Raw genomic sequence first — 24978 nt, 5'->3', positions numbered from 1 at the left:
ATAAAACAATTTTGTTTTTGTTGAATTCAGTTAACACCATGACAACTTAACTCCACCTCGCGACTTTCAGGGCTCATGTTCTTCGAACAAGACTCACCCGCGTTCCAAAAACCATTCCTCCCGAGTTTATAAAAGTTTGTCAAACCAACCGTCCTGGTGTTGATACGTTGTGAGTGAGAACTATTACACAGAATTGAAGAAAACATGACTAGAGAACCATAGCCTTTATGAAACAAGCCAAACAATTCAACGTCAGCAACAATGGAGGGGCAGTTTTCATGCGCGACGCTGGTGTTTTCAGCTTCGTGATTTTTGAAAGGGGCGCAGACCCCGAGAAACTAGTTGCCAACCCGTAAAAATTTAATTTACTGCCTTCTTTCTGCTAAGAACATTTTAATAATGATGGACTTTAAAGATGTTCCATTGTTAGAACACTGCGGAATACATTAGCTTTGGAATTTTTTGAATTTACCAGCATTTTGGTTTCTATTTTTTGTCAATTTTAAAATTTTTGACGGGTGGCACATCGACCGAATTGGTACCATTGCCATTGGTAGTCCCCTGAGCCACAACTTCACAACACCACTTCTTTTCTTTCTCCACACTCTTACACAACAATCAAATTGACTTCATGACTCCGAGGATTTCTTGAAATCGTATTTTTTCTGTCTAAAGTAGTGCAGGGCAACAGAAGCTAACAAAACATACCAATTTTACTGCATGCAACTTCCCCCCGGGAGTTCTTTTCATTTTGGTAATCATTTTCTGACATCTTGAAGATAAAAAATCTCTGTGTAAGTTGATCTTCAAACTGTCTATGCAGCGTGAGGAAGGCCATAATTAAAACCACACTTTAATTTATATAAATATTAAGGTGCGTTTTTCGGTTGGCGTCAAGGAGCGGTCCCCACCGTACTTAGTCGACACTTTGATTAGTGGTCTGTGAGGTCAACCAGACCATCTTTTGCTGCAGGCAGGACCGTAACTCCCAAGAACATCCAGGAGCTCAAGAACTACTTGGGAAGCAAGGAAAAACTGATCATCGTCCTGGACAGAACTTATGATTCACCAACTCCGAGGGCTGGGCGACTAGTTCCCGGGGGCGTCATATTGAAGTGTGGCGGTGGATACCAGGAGTCGTTGGCCCACGCCGGTACCCGCAATGGCAGGCCACTAACCAAGGCAAGTCTACAACTATCGGATTAGTGATTCCGCGCTCACTGCAAATCGACGCATCCTTATAGAACGATTCTAACTGTCAGTGCAGATCCAAGACAACCCTAACTGTCTGCGCAGATTGTAAGACGTAAAAAGCTGTTTCTTATAAAATTCTGTGACGCCAACATGCTGCTTCAAATTTCTCGCCATTGGACTTGTTATAAAGTAGAAACCTTGCATATAATCGTGGAAGCTGTATTTCAGTGATATCATGATTCACTGCAGTGCACTGTTAAAAATGAATGAAATTTAATGACATTTGTGACATTATTTTTCATTTAAAAGTCATTATTTTTTAAATTTCATCTCCACATTCATTATATTGTAATGAAAATTTCATTACCTCGGTCATAAAGTTTAATGACCTTAGGCATGTAATGAAAGTTTCATTACATTATGCACCTTGTCATGAAATTTTCTTTACATGTCATTAAATTTTTCAAACATATTTAAGCATGACTGAAAGTTTTTGGATTTGTCGAGGATCTAAGTAAAGCTTACTCAAACTAATTTAGCCTTCTATTGGCCGCCAACATCAATTTTTCTCCTACAGTCGTCCATTACGGCGTCATATGCCAAACCTGTCATTCGCAAGTCTGCCGCTAGGTGTCGCATGGTACCGGGGATCACCCCAACTCTGTATTTCGTATTAAAATATTAAAACGTGAGAAGATATTCTGAATTGTATCCGTGGTTCATGTGAAGTGATGGATTGTTAAACTAATGGCGAAGAGTTTGGGGGAATAGAGAGCAAAATCAACTAAGACGGACCACTTCTTCCGGTGACCCTCTCCGATTTGCCTGATTTTTTGTAGGCTTCATAACTCACTAAAGGAGAGTCTAAATCCAAAATATTAGGTCCGGCAAAAATTTATTGCCCGAGATATGGCCAACTTTAGTTTAACTTTTGGAGAAAAAAAAACGAATTTGGGGGATTTTTGGGCTAATTTTACACTTTTCATAGTAGAGGGTTAAAATTTGGTCAGTTTATGTAAAATTGGCCAAGGAACAAGAATATGGCCTCAGATTTGACCTCCGACGAATACCTTAAGAGTAAACCCCCCAAAACACCCTAAAAACACATTAAAAAAAACGTTTTTTCTTGGGGTTTCTGGGAAAAATATGTTGACAAAAATTTCTGATGATCTTATCTTGTAGAAAATGACACGATAAATCGAATGAGACCACGCGCAGATTTTTATGTCAAACCGTTTAGGAAATATAGCGGTTCAAAGTATGAAAGTTTTGCCATTTATTTTTTTAAAAATGCAGGTTTTGAGCATAGTTTGACGTTTTTTGCCTCCTTGGTGCGTGTTGGTGTTCTTATCTTGTGGAAAAAGACGCGCTGAATCGAATGAGACCACGCACAGAGTTGTATCTCAAACCGTTTAGGAGATATAGTGGTTTAAAATATGGGCACGGGAGAGCTCCTGCAAAACCCGACAAAGGGAGAGCCGCCAATCACGCCTGTTGGGCGGGCGGACTACAGTGCCCATACTTTTAAAACCCCTATATCTCCTAAACGGTTTGAGATACAACTCTGTGCGTGGTCTCATTCGATTCAGCGCGTCTTTTTCCACAAGATAAGAACACCAACACGCACCAAGGAGGCAAAAAACGTCAAACTATGCTCAAAACCTGCATTTAAAAAAAAAAAATGGCAAAATTTTTATACTTTGAACCGCTATATCTCCTAAACGGTTTGACATAAAAATCTGCGCGTGGTCTCATTCGATTCATCGTGTCATTTTCTACAAGATAAGATCATCAGAAATTTTTGTCCAAATATTCTTTCCAGAAACCCCAAGAAAAAACGGTTTTTTTATGTGTTTTCAGGGTGTTTTGGGGGGTTTACTCTTCAGGTATTCGTCGGAGGTCAAATCTGAGGCCATATTCTTGTTCCTTGGCCAATTTTACATAAACTGACCAAATTTTAACCCTCTACTATGAAAAGTGTAAAATTAGTCCAAAATAAACCCCAAAATTTGTGTTTTTTCTCCAAAAGTTAAACTAAAGTTGGCCATATCTCGGGCAATAAATTTTTGCCGGACCTAATATTTTGGCTTTAGACTCTCCTTTAGTGAGTTATTAAGCCTACAAAAAATCAGGCAAATCGGAGAGGGTCACCGGAAGAAGTGGTCCGTCTTAGTTGATTTTGCTCAGAGCGATATTTGAAGTGACCAAATAGGTTTGTCTGATGTTGCTCGAAGGCGTCTACGGGCTGCCATTTGGTAGGGTCAGCACCCGATCTCTCTCACTCAGGCTACCAGACTGCCCCAGATCTGAACAGTCCTCGGTCTCTCAATTTTTACCTCCCTCTGCTGTCAGAGATGCTGTGGATTCACTCCAACCTATGTCAAATCGACACGAAAAGTTGCGCAATTTGCGTCAAATTTGATCATTTTCATTACGTTTTCGTCATTAAAATTTTCATTACATTCGTTCATTACACCGTAATGAAAATTTTAATTACATATGTGTAATGAAAACTTCAATTACATTGTAATGATTATAGCTTCACTACCATGTAATGAAAAAGTTATGAATTTTTTTTAAAAGTGTGCTTTGGACTGAAGACAGCTAATGAGCAGTTTTAGCCCCACTGGGAAACCCTTTGGGGCAGTTGGGATTTTCTTGGATCAGCACTGACAGTAGGATTTTATATTAGGAGGCGTCGAAATGCGAACCGAAAAATCTTGCCTTCTAAACGGCGATACACAAAAGTATCGCCAAAGAATGGCATCGCCAAAATCTGGCATTAAACTAAGAACTTTGTCCCATTGATTTCTTCAAGGTTTATTGCCAAATCGTGGCAATACTCCAAAGTATCGCCAAATTTTGGTGAAACCTTTGTGTGTCGCCGTTTTTAAGGCAAGACTTTTACGGCAATACTCAAGTTTATCGCATATGAGACTTTTTTGAAAGTTCTTCCCCCCAGGCGACTACATTATTTTAAAGCGCCGTTTTTTCTAGTATTGCTGATAAATGGTTCCAATCTTACGCCGACTTTCCGAGCAAAGAGTTACTTATCGAGGGACCTTATCGTTTCCGTTGCTATTCGTATCAAATGTTCAAACTTTGGGGTAACTCGCTCGTGGTTGATATCAGATTCTTTCTAAAACGATCAGATAACATCCTTATATTGCAAAAGGTAGGGTGTGATCGTTTGGCCAGGGCCCCTTTAGTTGAACATCCTCACGTGTTACGAAACACAACCTTCAAACGGATTGATATATACAATGTTTGAGTGATGTTAAATTTTGCAACCCACTGTGTGTTCACCCTTCTGCCTCTATTTATCCCTGCAGGTCAAGTACGCGAAGGCCGGCACCACAGAGATCATCGTGGGCTCTAACAAGTCCATCTTGGGCAAGAACGGCAAAGGCGTCATCAAGGGCAAAGGACTTCGCATCAAGAACGCTCAGAACGTCATCATTCGTGACATCAGCATCACAGACATAAACCCGAAAGTCGTCTGGGCAGGCGACGCGCTGGCCTTCGACAACGTGAAGAACGTGTGGGTGCACGGCGTCACCTTCGCGGTAAGGAGACACTTAGGCTAAGGTGCCCAGTTTACTGAAGATTTGAGCATATGAGGGCCGTGTGAAGTAGACCATCGGTGATTTCCCTATTTCTGAATTACAGTGACTTGAACTGAATGTATTCTCCTATTTCTGTATTTTATTCCTAATCCCTGCAATACTGAAATATGTGTCACAAATGCACCATTCTTTTTTAAATATGAAGCAGAATTCTATTTCAATTGCTGCAGAAGGCTGTTGACTGATTCAAAACTTTATGACAAGGTGTCTTAGATTATACAACAATATTACGAAAGTCTATATCTGTGCTTGAGGAAAATGCATCACATTTGAACCAAAAATTTGCATCATGTCACAGGAGAGAATGACTATGTTACAGAATTTCGCATGAATGATACAGAATATTGCATCCCATTGGTTACAAAATCTTGACGCGGAATACAAAAGTTTGATGCGGGATACAAAATTTTGTATCAGTGGTGCTCAACACCGTATCACATCTGTTACAGAATTTTGTATTCTGACGTTACAATATTTTGTATCCAATTTACAAAAAAATAAATTGTAACATATTCGATACAAAATTTTGTAACAGGTGTTATTGAAAAAGCTGCGTAACCATGTTACAGAATTTTGGATTGATTTTTTTTAGAGTGTACGTATGGGCCGTTTTAGCCACCTTAGGAAGTCACATAATCAATCTTGCTTGTTCGGCCTGAATTTTGCCTAGATGGCGTCAATAGGACACCAGGACGACACTGTGAGCGTGGGCGAGCTACAAGTTGACTTTCGTTTTCTCCCCCTATAAAATATGACGAAATTTACTGAAAATATGACGGAAATTACGCTCGACGGAAATTACAAACAGATGTTTCTAGCTCACTACAAATGCCCATCGCCTCAGAAATATGCTTTAAGTTTGGCACACTAGTCCGACGTCAAGACACGCCCTTTCACGTGTAGGATGACTTTCTTAACCCAATAGGAGAGGGGTGAGAGGGGCATACGGAAATTACATCAATTGTTACAACCCACCGTTTTCACACACAACTTCCACTCGCACACACAGCCCCCTTACTTTTTCGCCACCGGGATTCGTTCATAGGGTAAACAGACCGTGCTGATTCTAAATACGGCGGTGGTTTTCAGCAGGGAGCACTCCTAGTAGTTTTTATGGTGGTAACTTTGAAACTACTAAGTCAAAAGTCGGAGTACGGTGGACATTTTGTACGCGTTCTGAAAGGACACTTCCAATCAATATACGATCTTAAAATTCAAGCAAGATAGTCACTACACGTTAGAGATTTGATGGGTGTGTGTGAAATTCGAAGATTAGAATGGAACAAATGGTTACAGAGCCGCAAAGTTGGTGCAAGGTGCGAATGGACATGACGGAACTTACAAAATCGACCCTTTTGGCCCCCCTCCCGCGTCACATGTTGGCTTCGAAAGTCCATATACAAAGGGAACAAGCTAGTCTGGTCCCAAAAAAAGATTCTTAAGTGCATAAATGGGCTGCACTCGAATAAATTTGCCCTGGGGAGGGTGTGGACACGAAAACGCCCTCTACGCGCGGAATCACCCAATGGTGCCAGTTTCGAGCGAATCGGAGAAGTTCGCACCCGGGTTCAAGTCCCAGGGGGATATTTTTTGAACATTCTTTTTATTCGAGTTTTTGCATTGTTTCTGACGTTTTTAAGGGTGCTGATGACGAAAACGACATTAATTTTAACCCCAGACTCAGGTTTAAATCCCGTCAGGGTCAAATATAGGCGAATTTCGTACGTTTCTTAATGTCCGGGACGGGCCAAAGTTGCCGATGTATATCGCTACTTTTCCTGTTATTTCAGTAAATAAAACAATTTTGTTTTTGTTGAATTCAGTTAACACCATGACAACTTAACTTCACCTCGCGACTTTCAGGGCTCATGTTCTTCGAACAAGACTCACCCGCGCTCCGAAACCATTCCTCCCGAGTTTATAAAAGTTTGTCAAACCAACCGTCCTGGTGTTGATACGTTGTGAGTGAGAACTATTACACAGAATTGAAGAAAACATGACTAGAGAACCATAGCCTTTATGAAACAAGCCAAACAATTCAACGTCAGCAACAATGGAGGGGCAGTTTTCATGCGCGACTGCTGGTGTTTTCAGCTTCGTGATTTTTGTAAGGGCGCAGACGCCGAGAAACTAGTTGCCAACCCGTGAAAATTAATTTACTGCCTTCTTTCTGCCAAGAACATTTTAATAATGATGGACTTTAAAGATGTTCCATTGTTAGAACACTGCGGAATACATTAGCATTGGAATTTTTTGAATTTACCAGCATTTTGGTTTCTATTTATTGTCAAGTTTAAATTTTGACGGGTGGCACATCGACCGAATTGGTACCACTGCCATTGGTAGTCCCCTGAGCCACAACTTCACAACACCACTTCTTTTCTTTCTCCACACTCTTACACAACAATCAAATTGACTTCATGACTCCGAGGATTTCTTGAAATCGTATTTTTTCTGTCTAAAGTAGTGCAGGGCAACAGAAGCTAACAAAACATACAATTTTACTGCATGCAACTTCCCCCCGGGAGTTCTTTTCATTTTGGTAATCATTTTCTGACATCTTGAAGAAAAAAAATCTCTGTGTAAGTTGATCTTCAAACTTTCTTTGCAGCGTGGGGAAAGGCCAAAATTTAAAAACCACACTTTAATTTATATAAATATTAAGGTGCGTTTTTCGGTTGGCGTAAAGGAGCGGTCCCCACCGTACTTAGTCGACACTTTGATTAGGGGTCTGTGAGGTCAACCAGACCATCTTTTGCTGCAGGCAGGACCGTAACTCCCAGAACATCCGGGAGCTCAAGAACTACTTGGGAAGCAAGGAAAACTGATCATCGTCCTGGACAGAACTTATGACTTCACCAACTCCGAGGGCTGGGCGACTAGTTCCGGGTGCGTCATATTGAAGTGTGGCGGTGGATACCAGGAGTCGTTGGCCCACGCCGGTACCTGCAATGGCAGGCCACTAACCAAGGCAAGTCTACAACTATCGGATTAGTGATTCCGCGCACACTGCAAATCGACGCATCCTTATAGAACGATTCTAACTGTCAGTGCAGATCCAAGACAACCCTAACTGTCTGCGCAGATTGTAAGACGTAAAAAGCTGTTTCTTATAAAATTCTGTGACGCCAACATGCTGCTTCAAATTTCTCGCCATTGGACTTGTTATAAAGTAGAAACCTTGCATATAATCGTGGAAGCTGTATTTCAGTGATATCATGATTCACTGCAGTGCACTGTTAAAAATGAATGAAATTTAATGACATTTGTGACATTATTTTTCATTAAACGTCATTATTTTTAATTACATCTCCACATTCATTATATTGTAATGAAAATTTCATTACCTCGGTCATAAAGTTTAATGACCTTAGGCATGTAATGAAAGTTTCATTACATTATGCACCTTGTCATGAAATTTTCTTTACATGTCATTAAATTTTTCAAACATATTTAAGCATGACTGAAAGTTTTTGGATTTGTCGAGGATCTAAGTAAAGCTTACTCAAACTAATTTAGCCTTCTATTGGCCGCCAACATCAATTTTTCTCCTACAGTCGTCCATTACGGCGTCATATGCCAAACCTGTCATTCGCAAGTCTGCCGCTAGGTGTCGCATGGTACACGGGGATCACTCTCAACTCTGTATTTCGTATTAAAATATTAAAACGTGAGAAGATATTCTGAATTGTATCCGTGGTTCATGTGAAGTGATGGATTGTTAAACTAATGGCGAAGAGTTTGGGGGAATAGAGCGATATTCGAAGTGACCAAATAGGTTTGTCTGATGTTGCTCGAAGGCGTCTACGGGCTGCCATTTGGTAGGGTCAGCACCCGATCTCTCTCACTCAGGCTACCAGACTGCCTCAGATCTGAACAGTCCTCGGTCTCTCAATTTTTACCTCCTCTCTGCTGTCAGAGATGCTGTGGATTCACTCCAACCTATGTCAAATCGACACGAAAAGTTGCGCAATTTGCGTCAACTTTGATCATTTTCATTACGTTTTCGTCATTAAAATTTTCATTACATTCGTTCATTACACCGTAATGAAAATTTTAATTACATATGTGTAATGAAAACTTTAATTACATTGTAATGATTATAGCTTCACTACCATGTAATGAAAATGTTATGAAATTTTTTTAACAGTGTGCTTTGGACTGAAGACAGCTAATGAGCAGTTTTAGCCTCCACTGGAACCTTGGAGCAGTTGGGATTGTCTTGGATCAGCACTGACAGTAGGATTTTATATTAGGAGGCGTCGAAATGCGAACCGAAAAATCTTGCCTTCTAAACGGCGATACACAAAAGTATCGCCAAAGAATGGCATCGCCAAAATCTGGCATTAAACTAAGAACTTTGTCCCATTGATTTCTTCAAGGTTTATTGCCAAATCGTGGCAATACTCCAAAGTATCGCCAAATTTTGGTGAAACCTTTGTGTGTCGCCGTTTTGAAGGCAAGACTTTTACGGCAATACTCAAGTTTATCGCATATGAGACTTTTTTGAAAGTTCTTCCCCCGAGGCGACTACATTATTTTAAAGCGCCGTTTCTTCTAGTATTGCTGATAAATGGTTCCAATCTTACGCCGACTTTCCGAGCAAAGAGTTACTTATCGAGGGACCTTATCGTTTCCGTTGCTATTCGTATCAAATGTTCAAACTTGGTGTAACTCGCTCGTGGTTGATATCAGATTCTTTCTAAAACGATCAGATAACATCCTTATATTGCAAACGGTAGGGTGTGATCGTTTGGCCAGGGCCCTTGAGTTGAACATCCTCACGTGTTACGAAACACAACCTTCAAACGGATTGATATATACAATGTTTGAGTGATGTTAAATTCTGCAACCCACTGTGTGTTCACCCTTCTGCCTCTATTTATCCCTGCAGGTCAAGTACGCGAAGGCCGGCACCACAGAGATCATCGTGGGCTCTAACAAGTCCATCTTGGGCAAGAACGGCAAAGGCGTCATCAAGGGCAAAGGACTTCGCATCAAGAACGCTCAGAACGTCATCATTCGTGACATCAGCATCACAGACATAAACCCGAAAGTCGTCTGGGCAGGCGACGCGCTGGCCTTCGACAACGTGAAGAACGTGTGGGTGCACGGCGTCACCTTCGCGGTAAGGAGACACTTAGGCTAAGGTGCCCAGTTTACTGAAGATTTGAGCATATGAGGGCCGTGTGAAGTAGACCATCGGTGATTTCGCTCCTATTTGGCATAAATGGTGCCTGCCCATGGGTGAACACCACCGCAAAATTTCAGCCATCTCAGGCAATTATTGGAGGAACTGTGAACAGTTAAAGTTTTGGGCAATTTTACCACTGAGCTTCGGTGGTTTTGGGTCCAGAAATTTTTTTTTCTCAACTATCTCCTTTTGGTCAGCATATCACTGTTAGAAAAAATCTGAAAATTCAGACCACTTTTGTCAGACTTGGTGGTCTGAATCTATTTTTCAGACTTGTTTCAGACTGCTTGTCTGAAAATTTAGCCTTCCGGTAGGAAAATTGCGACCTGATCGTCTCAGAACTTGAATTCAGACCAGCGCAGTCTGAAAATTGAGATGATTAAGTCTGAAAATTCAGACCAACCCAAGATTTCGTTTGTCCGCAAGATGGCGCGCATGTTGTGGAACATACCTACTTCTGTTTTAAAGGCTTCTAACGTGAAAAATATATTAGTTGAAAAGTTCCAAATTGACGAGACTTCATCGGCCATATGAGAACCATTTTCTGCTGCAAGATTTATCTCCGTAATATGGGTGGGAGTTGAACAATCCACATTTTAATTTACCTCTCGCGGGTGCCTCCGTGTCGCCATTACCTTGGGTGCCACAGGCCGGCCTCCCGAGAGGCAGGGAAAAGTCCAGAGGATCTTCTCCCTCAACACAATTTTTACTCTATGTTGTCCTCTCTGGAGGTTCACACACACCTGAGATTCTGCCTATGTCATATTTATCATGTCACGAACCTTTCAGTTAACAAATATCATACAGGACTGAATTTTCAGACCACCAAACTCTTAAATGTAAGACTCTCCAGTTCTGAATTTTCAGACCATCTAAACGGTCTCAATTTTCAGACCTCTCAAGTCTGTTAATAACTTCTGACCAATTTAGTCTGAATTTTCAGACTTTTTTTTTAACAGTGCTCTTGAAACGCCCTTTTAACATGGTGCCACAAAACATGTTTTCGAGGACAAGGTCGTCTTTTCCCCTTAGTTTTGTTCTTATCGCAGCTCGACTTGATTTCACTTTGTGGCGTACAAAACAGAAGCCCCACCCAGTTTTAGACCCAAAGGCTGGGTGGATTCTAACCAAAGCCACAGACCTAACCAAGTTGGACCGCAGAGCTTACTCAAGTCCGAATTCGGTTCAGTCGCGTGAAAATATTAACAGGATTCCCTGTAGTTTTTTCTCGCAATGTGGGCGGTTTTTCACACGATTTTCACGACACTTTCTTGATTCCTATTCCTATAATTTCCAAGATGTCCATGATTTGCAAGAGATTCCTCATGATTCCGAAGAGATTTCTATGCGATTCCTATGATTTTCGGATGATTCCTGCGATTCCCGCGAGATTCCCGTGATTCGGAAGTGATTCCCGCGATTCCCATGATTCCCGGACGATTTCCGGATGATTCCCGGACACGATGTACACATGATTCTCTGAGTGGTGGACCCCTCGCTTCAAACCAAGGTAGACGGGTAAGGCCGGGCCAGGCTGTCCGTCACCAGCAAAATCAAAACCAAGAGGAGTACTGCAATTGCGAGGCTGCATTGCATCATGCGCTCTTGTGCACCTTCAGGTTTACCAATTTAGTGAACTTCTTTCCGCACTCGTAACATTCATGGAGCTTCTCTCTGGTGTGCAGCATCTTGTTCCTGATAAGGATACCTGATTGATTTAACTTCTTTCCGCACTCGTCACATTCGTAGGGCTTCTCCCCGGTGTGGATTCTCTTGTGCGTCTTCAGGTTTACTAATTTAGTGAACTTCTTTCCGCACTCGTCACACTCGTAAGGCTTCTCCCCGGTGTGGACTCTCTTGTGCTTTCTAAGGTTATCTAATGTAGTAAACATCTTTCCGCACTCGTTACATTCGTGGGGCTTCCCTCCGGTGTGCAGTGTGCAGCATCTTGTGCCTGGTGAGGCCACCTGATTGAGTGAACTTCTTTCCGCACTCGTCACACTCGTAAGGCTTCTCCCCGGTGTGGATTCTCTTGTGCACCTTTAGGTTACTTAAATCAGTGAACTTCTTTCCGCACTCGTCACATTCGTAGGGCTTCTCCCCGATGTGGATTCTCTTGTGCACTTTCAGGTTTACTACTTTAGTGAACTTCTTTCCGCACTCGTCACACTCGTAAGGCTTCTCCCCGGTATGGACTCTCTTGTGCTTCCTAAGGTTATCTAATGTAGTGAACTTCTTTCCGCACTCGTTACATTCGTGGGGCTTCTCTCCGGTGTGCAGTGTGCAGCATCTTGTGCCTGGTGAGGCCACCTGATTGAGTGACCTTCTTTCCGCACTCGTAAGGATTCTCCCCGGTGTGGATTCTCTTGTGCTTCCTGAAATTCGAAGAGTCACGGAACTTCTTTCCGCAAACCTCGCACGAGTGCGGTGCCGTCTTGGAGTGACTTGCGAGATGCTTCCTCAATTCCGCCTCTGCACCGAAGCATGCGTGGTTAAAGATTGGAGAGAGACAGAGAGAGCGAGATAGGAAGGAGAGAGAAGAAATGAAGGAGGAGCTGGAGGTGTTGAAGAATGTGGAGAGGAAGAGAAAAAGAGAAGAGGATGAGAAGAGAAAGAGACAGAAGGTTGAGGAGGAAGAGCAAAGAAAATGGAGGCAGAGACTCAAAAGAAGGAACAGGAGAAACAGGAGATGATGAAAGGCTTCGAAGGAATCGGCAATCCGGCGACGACATGTGGAACAGAGTCTTTTCACTCCGATTTCAACGAACAGTTTGTCAGCGCCCATCCCAGTCTATGCCAGTGTGCAGGTGCTCCTGGAGGTGCAATCACAAACATGAGGTCGGTTGAGGTTGGAGAAGTAAGGAAGAAGAAAGAGGATGTGTGCAGAAGAGTAAGCAGATAACTGACGACGCATTAACATTGCGTATGCCACTTTTAAGACTATGTATGCTTTTAAAATAAAATACTTTTTGTATCAAGCTCATTTCGTTGGCGTACCACCTAAGAAGTAGGCCTCACCACCAGCTGCCCGCTAGAGGACATTTCTCTTTTTTCCCGCATAACCCCGGCTTTTCCCTCCGATGCCCGCTACCGACCAGCCAGCCCCCTGGCCTTCAGGTCATGCCCGCTGGCGGCCATCTCCCCTCCTACAAAACAACCATGTTGACTTCTGAGACGGCTGATGCCAACATTTGAATCAAAGGGTGATTTCGAGGCTATCTGTAACTCATAGATGTTGCAGCCCCACCTGTGGTTGGTTGGGTAAGGGTGGTGGTTAGGGTGGCCCAAAAAAAATCGAAGGTTTTCCGATTGTCCAATTCCGCTCAAAAATCGATTCTAGACCGAAAAAAAATAACCCCTCTTTTTTGCGTTTTGTCCTGAGACGATTTTGAATACCGGCTCAATAGCGAAAATTGTTTTTAACCCGTTTAAAGCACCAAAATTGTCATAACAATTACAGTTTTTATCGGATTTTCAAAAACGATACGGCAAAATGTTCGGTTTTGGACGGCGAACAAATTACATTTTCACCCATTTTTTGTCAGACTTCGTCTTCAGTATTCTACTTGCGATTTTCGCCCCAAAAAAACACATATTGTTTACTATTTGGAGATAATTTTCTTGTTTCGGACGGCCGAGTTGCGTCCCTATCCACTTTCTTATCTTACCCTATCCCAAAACAAACCGACCACGTGAAATATAGCCGTGCAAATCAATTTGCCTACCATCTAGGGGCAAGCATTGCGTTGCTTTCAGTTTAAAGAAAAGTCTGTTGAGCTCTGAGGCCGCAATTTTCCTCCGATTCTCAAACTCGAGAAGTCATTTTGTTTAGTTTTTTAAGACGAACAAAAAAGATTCTAGTCATTTTTTTGTCAGACTGCGGTTTAAGGTCCGTCTCTGCTTACAACGTGCAAAAATCGCCCAAATTCGAATTTTTTGCCCTCTTTTGGACCGTTTTTCTCGTCAGCGATCCACGTGACCAGCCAATGATCACTCTTTTACCTTCCCTAGCCTTTCTGGAATGGCTGGAATTAAGAAGAGCCAGGTCCTAGACACGAACTAACAGGTCCAGGCATGATTTGGCGGGTTTTTTGCTTGTAACGTGCAAAAATCGCCCAAATTCGAATTTTTTGCCCACTTTTGGACCGTTTTCTTTTGTCCAAACCTGTCACAACTTCTCCATACCGGTCAGAACTAGACAAAATCGGTTGCAACACTCCCACTTTTACTGAACTATTCACACGAGCCCAAAACCGTCCGGGCTGGCCTTATTTATCCTTTTTTAAAGAAGGAAAATTCTAAACGACCCGCCAAATCATGCCTGGACCTGTTCGTTCGTGTCTAGGACCTGGCTCTTCTTATTCCAGCCATTCTAGAAAGGCTAGGGAAGGTAAAAGAGTGATCATTGGCTGGTCACGTGGATCGCTGACGAGAAAAACGGTCTAAAAGTGGGCGAAAAATTCGAATTTGGGCGATTTTTGCACGTTTCAAGCAGAAACGGATCTAAAAACGCTGTCTGACAAAAAAATGACCAGAATCTTTTTTGTTTGTCTTAAAAAACTAAACAAAATGACATCTCGGGTTTGAGAATCGGAGGAAAATTGCGGCCTCAGAGCTTAACAGACTTTTCTTTACACTAAAAACAACGAAATGCTTGCCCCTAGATGGTATGCAAATTGATTTGCACGGCTTTAATTCACGTGGTCGGTTTGTTTTGGGATAGGGTAAGATAAAAAAGTGGATAGGGACGCATCTTAGCCGTCCGAAACAAGGAAATTATCTCCAAATAGTGAACAATATGTGTTTTTTGAGCGAAAATCACAAGCAGAATACTGAAGACGAAGTCTGACAAAAAATGGGTGAAAATGTAATTTGTTCGCCGTCTAAAACCGAACATTTTGCCGTATCGTTTTTGAAAATCCGATAAAAACTGTAATTGTTATGACAATTTTGGTGCTTAAAACGGGTTAAAAACCATTTTCGCTATTGAGCCAGTATTCAAAATCGTCTCATGGCAAAACGCAAAAAAGAGGGGTTATTTTTTTTCGGTCTAGAATCGATTTTTGAGCGGAATTGGACAATCGGAAAACCTTCGATTTTTTTTGGGCCACCCTAGGGGGGGGGGGTCCCAGAAATTTCTTCTCACAATATTTAAGCGTTTTAATTGCAAATTTCATGATATTCATTAGATATTCATGATATTCACACATATTCACCAGTATTACCTCATATTCACTAGTATATGTGTATTCAACAGTATTCTTGGTATTCACGGATATTCACACATATTCATATTCTCTGTACACGAAAATAGCGAGTGATTACCCCCTCGCTGTGATGTCTCGGTGCATTGCCCAATTGCACACCATTGGTTTATTGGCTGAGCGATAGCGAAGCCTGTTACTCCAGTGGGGTTGAAATCCTTTTTCTGTCTGTCTGTATGTGTGTGTGTGTGTGTACACTACTCCTCCTGATCGGCTCGGCCGATCTGGCTGAGATTTTGCAGGCTTATTAGGTATGTTCTTGGCTCGGCACACGCGAAATGTCACTATCCTAGCTCAACTGGTTCAGTTTTTACAGCCGAAAAACACCTAAAAAAACGGCGAAAAATCAAGTTTTCTGCAGGCAGATCACTTCTGTCTTAAAGAAAGGGGGGTCTGGAGGGCAGAGCCCCCCAGCCCCAACAAGTTAAAAAGTTTCAAGGGTCAAGATCGTGTTATCTGTAGAAGCAACTCTAGAATTAAGGGGGGTCTGGGGGTTCCAGCATGCAACAAGGAAGAAGAAGGTCCCCAGGCGCGGATTGGAGTAACAGGCCGCGAGACATCGCAAAGCCTGTTACAAGACGCGGTCTGGCGTAAACCTACCTTGTGCAGCACGAAACATTCCAAGGAACAGCTTGAGGTGGTGTGCAAGAAACTTAGTTCTTTTTACAGCCAGCCAATGATGTCAAAACAGGCGTCGATGGAAGACATCAGGGCAGTGCTCATTGGCATTTTATCAGTGTTGGCCAAAGACATAGACTGGCATGTAAACACAAACTCGCCTGTAATAGAAACTTTGTCACTCATCGTCGAAAAAGCTGACCAAACTCTGGTGACTTGGTGAGAATCATTCACTCGTGTAAGTCTTCATTTTATGAAACCTTTCTAACAATGTTTTTTTCTTTTGTGTGCTTTCGCCTCAGTGTTGCTTTGGAACTTCTTTACTCTGCATCGGAAGGGAACTGGACCTCAGAATTTAGGAGGTGCTTCACTAAGTTCTTAATTAAAATAACACAACTTTTCCCCTCTTGGGTCCCAGACCAGATTAGATTGGACCCCATCCTCAATGAAATGATGAGATTTGCTAAGGTCAGTAGCCCTATCTATTATTATTTACTTTTATACTTGTGAAACTAACAAAAATTACTTTTTGACAGAGGTTTCCATCTGGCCACTGGCATCAAACCACAATAAGGGGTTCACCAGCTCGACGCCCGTGGGTGTTCTTTAGAAGGATGTTACGAACCCTTATCGAAAAGGGGCGCCCTGACCTTGCAGTTGTTCTTAAGGACGTGGGAGAGCCTGCATCTGAACTCTCTCACATGGTGGAAATGCTTATTAATTATGGTGACTATTTTGATCTGTTGCCGTTTTTATCACTGCGCTTTCACCCTACCCTACCTTAATTATTTGTTGTCAATAGACCTAACCTAACCTAACTCTATGTGAAGAGAACGAGTATTGTGTTCAAAAATGAGTTTTGGGGGGACATCTTTCATCTCAGATCTCACAGCATGTGGGAAAATGAGAGTGGTATCTAATGAAAGATGGAGTGTCAGTCGCTTGATCGTAAATGAAGTTTTCTTTTTACTTGCAATGAGAAATATTGAGAAAATGAACATGAAAGAGAGACGTTTTTAGTGCACTATGTGAAACTAGCCTCTTTTCACGTGTCTGTATCTTTTGATGTTGAACGCCACTGAAACGCAAAGTACAACAACAATGACACGAGATCTTTGGTCAACAAAAATCTAGGAGGGTTTTTTGCAAGTGACAATGGATAATTTTGAGAAATTTGGTAATAACGAAACATTGTTTGACCCTAACCATGATACATGTCTCAGAACTGCAAGCTGTGTCATCTTAATGAATTTCTTTTTGATGGTGTTGCACGTCTTATGTTCGAGATGAGAGATGAAATAATAAGTTTCATTTGACTGTTTTCTAAAATAAATATGTCCTTCTGAGGGATTTGGTCACGGAAAAAGCAGGTTTTTGGCACGGACTCACGGACTCTAGTGTAAATTCGATTATGCACGAGAATCGATATCTCGAGATATCGCGATGCATCGATGTTCCCTGCCTGAGAAGAGAACCAACCGGAAGCGTTCGTTAAAAGGCAAAATTACAAATCGTCAGAGGACAATTCATGTAACGATCAGCGACTGACCCATCAATCTAGCTTTGTAAAGAACGAGTCCCTCCCATGTGATATCAATTCGTTGATGTCTTTCCTTCTTGTTCTTCTTTTTTACTCGTTCTTTACACACAAATGAAAAGTGGTATAGTAAAGAGAACGAGTATTGTGCTCAAAATTTTTTTTTCAGAGGATATTATTCATCTCAGAACTTAAGGGAGGGTGGGGCACCATGACCACTTTTTTTTTGTGCCTCCCTCTACTCCACCGTGTGGTTCGAACAGTTAAGTTTCTAGCATGAGGGGATTCTTTGGACCTCCAAGGACCTCTTCCACCCATTGGAACTTGTCTGCAATGCACGGCAGGCTCACAGAACACTTTGGAAAATAAAACGCAAAGTGGTCATGGTGCCCCACCTTTGGGGCACCATGACCACCCCGTGGGGCACCATGACCATAGTAATTTTTTGGCCCAAAAAAGTGTACTTTCTACCAGTATTCTCATTGAAATTGTTTATATCGCTGTCATTACCATCAGGCCAGTCAACTAAACTAAAAAACACTGTAAAAACCTTCGAAGTATCAAACGTTCTAAGATGCCTTGAAATGGACGGTTTAAAACAGTTAACGCTCTAAGGCTTTCAAATTTCACATCCAAAGCTATGACATGTGTTGACATTTTATGTTTGTCTTGCTAAGACGAGTCCAAATTCGTATGCAGATTTCAATTTGGTAAATTTTAAGAAAATTATCGCGGTTACTACACTGCAAACAAGTGAATTAAATGCTGTTTCTCATAATGCCAGAGCCATCTTGGTGCAAAGTAGCCACGGATCGCCTTCGCGGCCAACTTTTGCGGTTTGGAGCTCATTTAGTGCAAGAGAAACCACCATTTCAAGTCTCAGTTTCAGAACCATTCTTAATCATCTTGGTGATTCACAAATTATCACAAATTTGTGATAAAACTATCTATTCTGCAGCAATTATTCAACCTTTATACATTTTCAGAAGCAGAAAGCAAATTTTCGACGAAAATAAATCATTATCAGGCCAAAATATGAGAAAAAACACTCAAATATGTGTGGTCATGGTGCCCCACAGTGCAGTTTACGACTCTAAGGCTCCCCGAGCAAGCAAACAACTACTTAGAATTAAATGTGACGTTGGATATTTTGCCGAAGAGCCGACATTTTGAGAAAAACCTAAGACATCGAACCTATCTTCTCAAATGTGAGAGTGAGAAAAAATATCCCAGATTTGAAAAACGCCCAATTTAGCCAAAACGCTGTAACAAAAATTTTGGCGAGGTGCTATGGTCGTACCCTTGAAGCTAGAAGGTAGGGCTCTGGCTGAAAATAGTTAGAATTCCATTCTCTCGAAAGTCCGGTCGACCGGTTGCCGTCGGCAAAGTAGTTCCCGAGAGCGAGGGGGGTGGTCATGGTGCCCCAGTGGTCATGGTGCCCCACCCTCCCTTACAACATGTACAGAAAAGACAATGGTATCATTTTAAAGTGCAGAAGTCCGTCAGTAAATCGTAAACGGATTGTTATTCGACTTTCAATGGAAAATTTTGAGAAAACGAACATACAAAACGAGAATTTGGGGCCGGTGTCGAAACTAACCTCATTTCAACCTCTTATATCTTTTTACCAATAATGGTACCCTTAAATTAACCATTACGAACATGAACTCCTACATTCAGTTAATATAAAACCTGGAATGTTTTTTATCACGCACAATGATAAATTCGGAGAAATATCAGGTTAAAGATCGGAATTCAAAACACAATGTAGAGCGGCACCCTAACACCGATAAGCAAGGCCCATGGCCCCATTTTCAATCCACCACCTGCCCCACGGCACGACACGGTCCCCGAGGCCTAACATCAATGACCGATTTTTACAGCAAACCGGTCGAGGGGGCGGCGAACTTCTTGTTCATCCTATAGGAAACCGCAAAACCTTGAACCAAGCCCGACAGAGTTCACCCATCCGGCCAAGTCCCCCGGGGAAAGGGGACCAAGTGGTCTACCTAACGTGAGTCAGGAAAATGGGGGATTCCAGGTTCGGTGTAGATAGCCACTTCTTAGGGTGGCGATCGTCACCGTGGGGTTTGGGAGTTACTCAAATGGGCTTTCGGGGCTGAACTTTGCCGGTTATAGGTGACCGGGTGTCGGCCGGCCCGGCCCCTCGCCGGGTCTGGCCGGGTCTTTGCCGGGTCTGGGCCGGGTCTCGGCCGGGTCGGCCGGGTCTCGGCCGGGTCGGGGCCGGGTCGGGGCCGGGGCGGGGCCGGGTCGGGGGCGTATCGGGGCCTATGGGCCGGGACTTCGTCGGAGTCTAGGGCAGAGCCTCTCTCAACACAGGATAAGCAAGGTGATGTAGATCATTTACAATCCACTTTTCATTTGCATAATAGTAAAGAACGGGTCCTTTCATCTTAATATCAATTGATTGATTTTATACAGCACTTTGTGTTTTTAGCTTTCGTTACTTCTTGTTTATGACTAGAAAGAAGAAACGCAAGCCAGAACCAAGCAAACAACTTTTACCAAAAAAAAATCAGAAAGCGACATTTTTACGCTAAATTAGTCAAAGTTAGAAAAATGCAAATATCTCAGGTTCTATTTGAGATAGCCAACGTTCCCTTTAGGGTTGATCGGTCCACCTTGGGGTGCAGTTACTCAAATGATTTCGGACTGATTTTGCCTGGTTAAGTGTGATTCTGCCTGATTTCGGTCGATTTTAGTCATTTTGGTTGATTTCGGATTGCTTGATTTCGCGTGATTATCAATGATTCGCGAGTGATTTCGGGGACCGTGTACACATGATTGCGCGAGTTTTAGCCCCCTCGGTACAGGCATATCGTATCCCTCTGTTTAGCATAGTGTTACCTTTATTATTGTAATTAAATTTTATCCATTTTTAACAGTGTGTGTCCATTATTGCAGCTTGTGATTCCTGTGGGCATCATGCGGCGTATGCTCGACGTCGTGGAGGACAGTGAACGGTTCCTGGACGGGCTCCAAAAGATGGCGGCCCTTATGGTCTTGGATGACTTTCAGATTGTGGAAGTGGGAGACCCCGGGTTTGGGCCAAGATGCAAGTTGCCACTGCCCACCCTTAAGGCAAGGCCAGACTACAAGTGCGTCTGCTGCAAGATCAAGTAGCGCTGACCATTTTAGAAGTTAATTGGCTGAGCGATAGCGAAGCCTGTTACTCCAGTGCGGTTGAAAAGTTTTGTCTGTCTGTCTGTCTGTGTGTGTACACTACTCCTCCTGAACGGCTCGGCCGATTTGGCTGAGATTTTGCAGGCTTATTAGGTATGTTCTTGGCTCGGCACACGCGAAATTTCACCATCCTAGCTCAACTGGTTCAGTTTTTATAGCCGAAAAACACCTAAAAAACGGCGGAAAATCGAGTTTTCTGCGGGCAGATCGCCTCTGTCGTGAAGGACAGAGGCGGAGCCCCCCAGCCCCGACAAGTCAAAGAGTTCCAAGGGTCAAGATCGTGTTATCTGTAGATGAAGCTACTCTATAGCATGCAATAAGTAACCGCTGACGGACAAGCCAATGCCTGCCGAAGGCAGGCTAGCGCCGCCGCAGGCCAAGGTAGGTACGCCAGGCGCGGATGGGAGGAACAGGCCGCGAGACATCGCGAAGCCTGTTACGACAAGACGCGGTCTGGCGTAAACCTACCTTGTATTTGGAAAATATGTTAACACCTTCTCAGGTAATGCTGTGCACGATCGTTTGAAATTAAAATAAAATAAAATAATTATTCAAAAATTGCAAGATAATTTTGGATGTAACTGTGAAATGTTTGATTAAATATCCTTTGTACTTCTGACCATTGAATCCAGTTTCGTTTGAGATCTTCAATCTTATGAGTTTGTATGGAATTTTAGTCTTTAAATCCCTCGAAGTTTTTGTGGTTGTTTCATTGGCTGAGCGATAGCGAAGCCTGTTACTCCAGTGGGGTTGAAAAACTTTTTCTGTCTGTCTGTGTGTGTACACCGCTCCTCCTGAACGGCTCGGCCGATATGGCTGAGATTTTGCACGCTCATTAGGTATGTTCTTGGCTCGGCACACGCAAAATTTCACTTTCCTAGCTCAACTGGTTCGGTTTTTACAGCCGAAAAACACCTAAAAATGGCGAAAAATCGAGTTTTCTCCACGTAGATCTCTCCTGTCTTGATGAAAGGGGGGTCTGGGCGGCGGAGCCCCCCAGCCTGACAAGTTGGAAAGTTACAAGGGTCAAGGTCGTGCAATTTGTAGATGAAGCAATTCTATATAGAGTGAAGGGGGCCCCCCAGCATGCAACAAGTAAGAAGTAACCAACGACGGACAAGCCAATGCCTGCCGAAGGCAGGCTAGCGCCGTAGGCCAAGGTAGGTACGCCAGGCGCGGATTGGAGGAACAGGGAGCGAGACATCGCGAAGCCTGTTACGACAAGACGCGGACTGGCGTAAACCTACCTCGCAATGTAAGAAAGTAACGATTTTCCTTGTAGTAGTAACTGATTTTCTTTCTTTAGTTTCTATTTTACCAATATAAAATGGTGGTCTTTGTACTTTGAGATTTCTCAGAATTCTTATGGTTCATAATTTTCAATGTTTTGACATTCTTTTCCACTTTAACTCCTTGACTGAGCGATAGCGAAGCCTGTTACTCCAGTGCCCCAGCCTCGACAAGTTAAAAAGTAACAAGTGTGAAGATCATGTTATCTGTTGATGAAGCAACTCTATCTGGAGTGAAGGGGGGTCTGGGGGGCTCGAGCCCCCCAGCATGCAACAAGTTAGGAGTAACCGACGGTGGACAAGCCATTGCTTGCCGAAGGCAGGCTAGCCCCGCAGGCCACGGTATGTAAGCCAGGCGCGGATTGGAGGAACAGGGAGCGAGGCATTGCGAAGCCTGTTTCGACAAGACGCGGCCTGACGTAAACCTACCTTGTATTGGCTGAGCGATAGCGAAGCCTGTTACTCCAGTGGGGTTGAAAAGATTTTTGAGTCTGTCTGAGGGTGTGTGCACTGTGTCAAAAAGCTACGGAAAATTCTGTAACCAGCTTGTGGTAATTCTCCGTGGGCTCTTACAGTATTTTCCGTAGGGCCGTACAGTGTTCTCCGTAGGAATGTATAGTCTTCCAGGCCCCACGGAGAGGACTGTGCGGTCCTCCGAAGAATACCGAACGGCCTTACGGAGGATACTGTAAGAGCCTATTAAGAATATTGATAAGAGGGTTACGGAGAATCCTGGCCAAAAATTAACAGAATTAACAGGTCAGTGGGGTTGGAAAGTTTTTTCTGCGTCTGTGTGTGTGTATCGGCACTACTCCCGGGTCGGTCGATTCGGCTGAGATTTTGCAGGGTCATTGGGTATGTTCTGTGCTCGCCACACATCAAAATTCAGCATTCTATCACAATCCATTCGGTCATTAAAGCCAAAAACACTTCAAAACGGGAGAAAAAAGGCAACTTTTTGGGAACCTATAACTCTTTGTCAACTTTCATGTCGTTTTTCATGTTTTTGAGGCTGCTGATGACGAAAATAGAACCCATTCGGACCGACCGAAAATTTAGTCCCATTAGTGTAGATTTAGATGACCAAATGCTATTTTTGAGGGGATCACGCCCATTTCAACGGTCTGCCTAGGAAGGCAGGTTAGGGCCGCAGGCCAAGGTAGGTGTATACGCCAGACTTCGATTGTCGAAATTAGCACAGCATCGTGAAGCCTCTTACGACAAGACACGGACTGGCGTACACCTACCTAAACTGCAAGAAAAAGTGTGGATAGTACAACTAAAGTGCAACAAAAACTGTACCAAAAGTAGAACAGGGATTGTATAAAGTACAACGAGAATTATACAAACCACAACGGGGCCGGGACTGCCCAGCACTCACAATGCCGGTTCCATTGTACTTTGAACAACAATTGTTGTACTTTGAAAGTACAATAAATTCCAGATAAAAAATTTGCCAATAATTTGTGTACTTTTGTTGCGGTATTTTCCTGCAGTGTAGTATTTCCTGTGGCCATGAAGTTAATGTGCCGGCGTTCCGGGCACACTGTCTGGACACGTGCTGCCTCTACTTAGGCAAGTACAAGTGCCACTACATGCCACAGGCTGTCTACAAGCTCTGCTCCACGGGGCTGACAATATCGAGGAGTTGCCCTGCTGTGGGCTCTTTGAGCGAGGAGGCCTAAGAAAGCCGGAACAAAGATCTGCGAAAATTCCGGGAGCATCACACCCGCAAGTGCTCAAGGCGAGATGCAGTCAGTGGCCGTAACTTCGTAAGCAAGAAGCCTGGAAAGAAGGCGGCCCCATCGGCACATGCCATGAAGGTGGCAGCAAAGGTATAGACTTGTCTTCAAATTTCGAATACTAAACGAAATTTGAATCTATTTTGCTGCTCGCTAACAGTCTTCGTTCATTTGTTTCAGGTAAAGCGGGTTCATTGGACAGCACTCCCTGAGCGAGTTTAGCCAAGAAATATGCCGAAAATTTTGACAATGAAGATCGGAGCATTTTTTTTGCTTCTTAAACCTGTTATTTTACAGTGCATTTTGTGAAGACATTTTGTTCCGAAGATTAGGTTGTGACTAATTATCTTCTCCTTTTCCTCTTCACAGGCCACACAAAAGGAGGTCGGAACAAGCCGCAAATTTTAGGCGGTCATCAAGTGCCCGTTCTGCCTAGAGTTTCTTCTTTCCAAACGAAGGAGCTTGTGGGGGCATATGGACGCTGAACACAAGCAGCAGCTTGTGGCTCAGAAAGATGCACTGTTAAAAAAATTTACTGAAAATTCATAATTTTTTGTAAGAAGTCGATTTACTTACATTCAGTCTGAATTTTCATACCAAAACTTTCATACTTCGCGGTCTGAAAGTTTCAGACGACGTTAGTCTGAATTTTCAGATCAACATGTTGTATGAAAAATGATACCAGTCGGTCTATTTTATCAGACTAAGTGGTACGAAGACGTTGAACAGTCGCACTAAAAATTGCTACTCTGTAGAGTAGAACACAAATCGGCGAATTGCCATCGGTTTATCGTAGACGCTCAGCGAGTCGTCGCGGCTCAAAAATTAGGTACACGGCAGGAGACTCCTACTTGCAAAGGTAGTGAGGAGGCTAGAGATGACTGCTGAATTGCGAGGGAGCAGGGTTGCCAGACCCTGAGTAGGCCAGTGCGCCACCAGAGCGCGCTCTGAGCGCCACCGGGCGCCACGGAGGCCAAGTCGCCACAGATCGCCACCGGACCGCTCAAGTCGCCACTCTGGCGCCACGGGTCGCACTTGATCGCCACCGAGGCGCCACCGTCGCCACCCGTTTCGGCGCGCAGATTCGGCCGGCCGAGGGCCGAGGAGCGCGGAAATGTCCCTAATCCCTGATCCGCTGGCCGAGCGGCGAGCGCGCCGAGCCAAATCGCCACTGGTCGCCACCGATTCCGCGAAGTCGCCACGCCAGCGCCACTCGGGAGGCCAAATCGCCACTCAGGTCGCCACCGAAACTCGGCGCCACTTCGGCGCCACTCGGGCAGGCCGAGCGCCACTTTGGCGCTCTGGCGCCA

At 43.5% G+C, this 24978-nt stretch overlaps 3 protein-coding genes across 3 annotated transcripts; 2 read left to right on the top strand and 1 right to left on the bottom strand.

Annotated features, from left to right (window-relative positions):
- Nucleotides 1–1098: 1098 nt before the first annotated feature.
- On the top strand, nt 1099–4811 carry LOC117644261 (probable pectin lyase A; the record flags this gene model as incomplete). The annotated part of the gene is made up of 2 exons (XM_034383550.1): nt 1099–1182; nt 4527–4811. Coding segments are annotated over 2 exons (339 nt in total), but the record flags the coding sequence as incomplete, so codon positions are not given.
- Nucleotides 4812–6097: 1286 nt separating this feature from the next.
- LOC117644260 (probable pectin lyase D) lies at nt 6098–9984 on the top strand. The gene is made up of 3 exons (XM_034383549.1): nt 6098–6125; nt 7604–7791; nt 9715–9984. The coding sequence occupies exons 1-3, from the start codon at nt 6098–6100 to the stop codon at nt 9967–9969; spliced, it is 471 nt and encodes a 156-aa protein (XP_034239440.1). The 3' UTR covers nt 9970–9984.
- Nucleotides 9985–11609: 1625 nt separating this feature from the next.
- On the bottom strand, nt 11610–12746 carry LOC117644259 (zinc finger protein 239-like). The gene is given in 4 exon segments (XM_034383548.1): nt 11610–11960; nt 11962–12303; nt 12305–12389; nt 12634–12746. Coding segments are annotated over 4 exon segments (891 nt in total).
- Between the last annotated feature and the right edge of the window lie 12232 nt (nt 12747–24978).

The sequence above is a fragment of the Thrips palmi genome, unplaced genomic scaffold, assembly GCF_012932325.1.
Source record: "Thrips palmi isolate BJ-2018 unplaced genomic scaffold, TpBJ-2018v1 HiC_scaffold_18, whole genome shotgun sequence".
In the NCBI taxonomy this organism is placed as follows: domain Eukaryota; kingdom Metazoa; phylum Arthropoda; class Insecta; order Thysanoptera; family Thripidae; genus Thrips; species Thrips palmi.
Note: the sequence above shows the minus strand (reverse complement) of the source record. Positions and strands in the feature narration are given on the sequence as shown.

What these genes read in the sequence shown, in the direction of transcription:
- LOC117644260 (XM_034383549.1), top strand. Translation starts at nt 6,098, where the DNA reads ATGGAACAAATGGTTACAGAGCCGCAAA. An exon ending in AATGGTTACAGAGCCGCAAA is followed by an intron (nt 6,126 to 7,603) that starts GTTGGTGCAAGG and finishes CGTAACTCCCAG; the next exon opens with AACATCCGGGAGCTCAAGAA. An exon ending in ATGGCAGGCCACTAACCAAG is followed by an intron (nt 7,792 to 9,714) that starts GCAAGTCTACAA and finishes TTATCCCTGCAG; the next exon opens with GTCAAGTACGCGAAGGCCGG.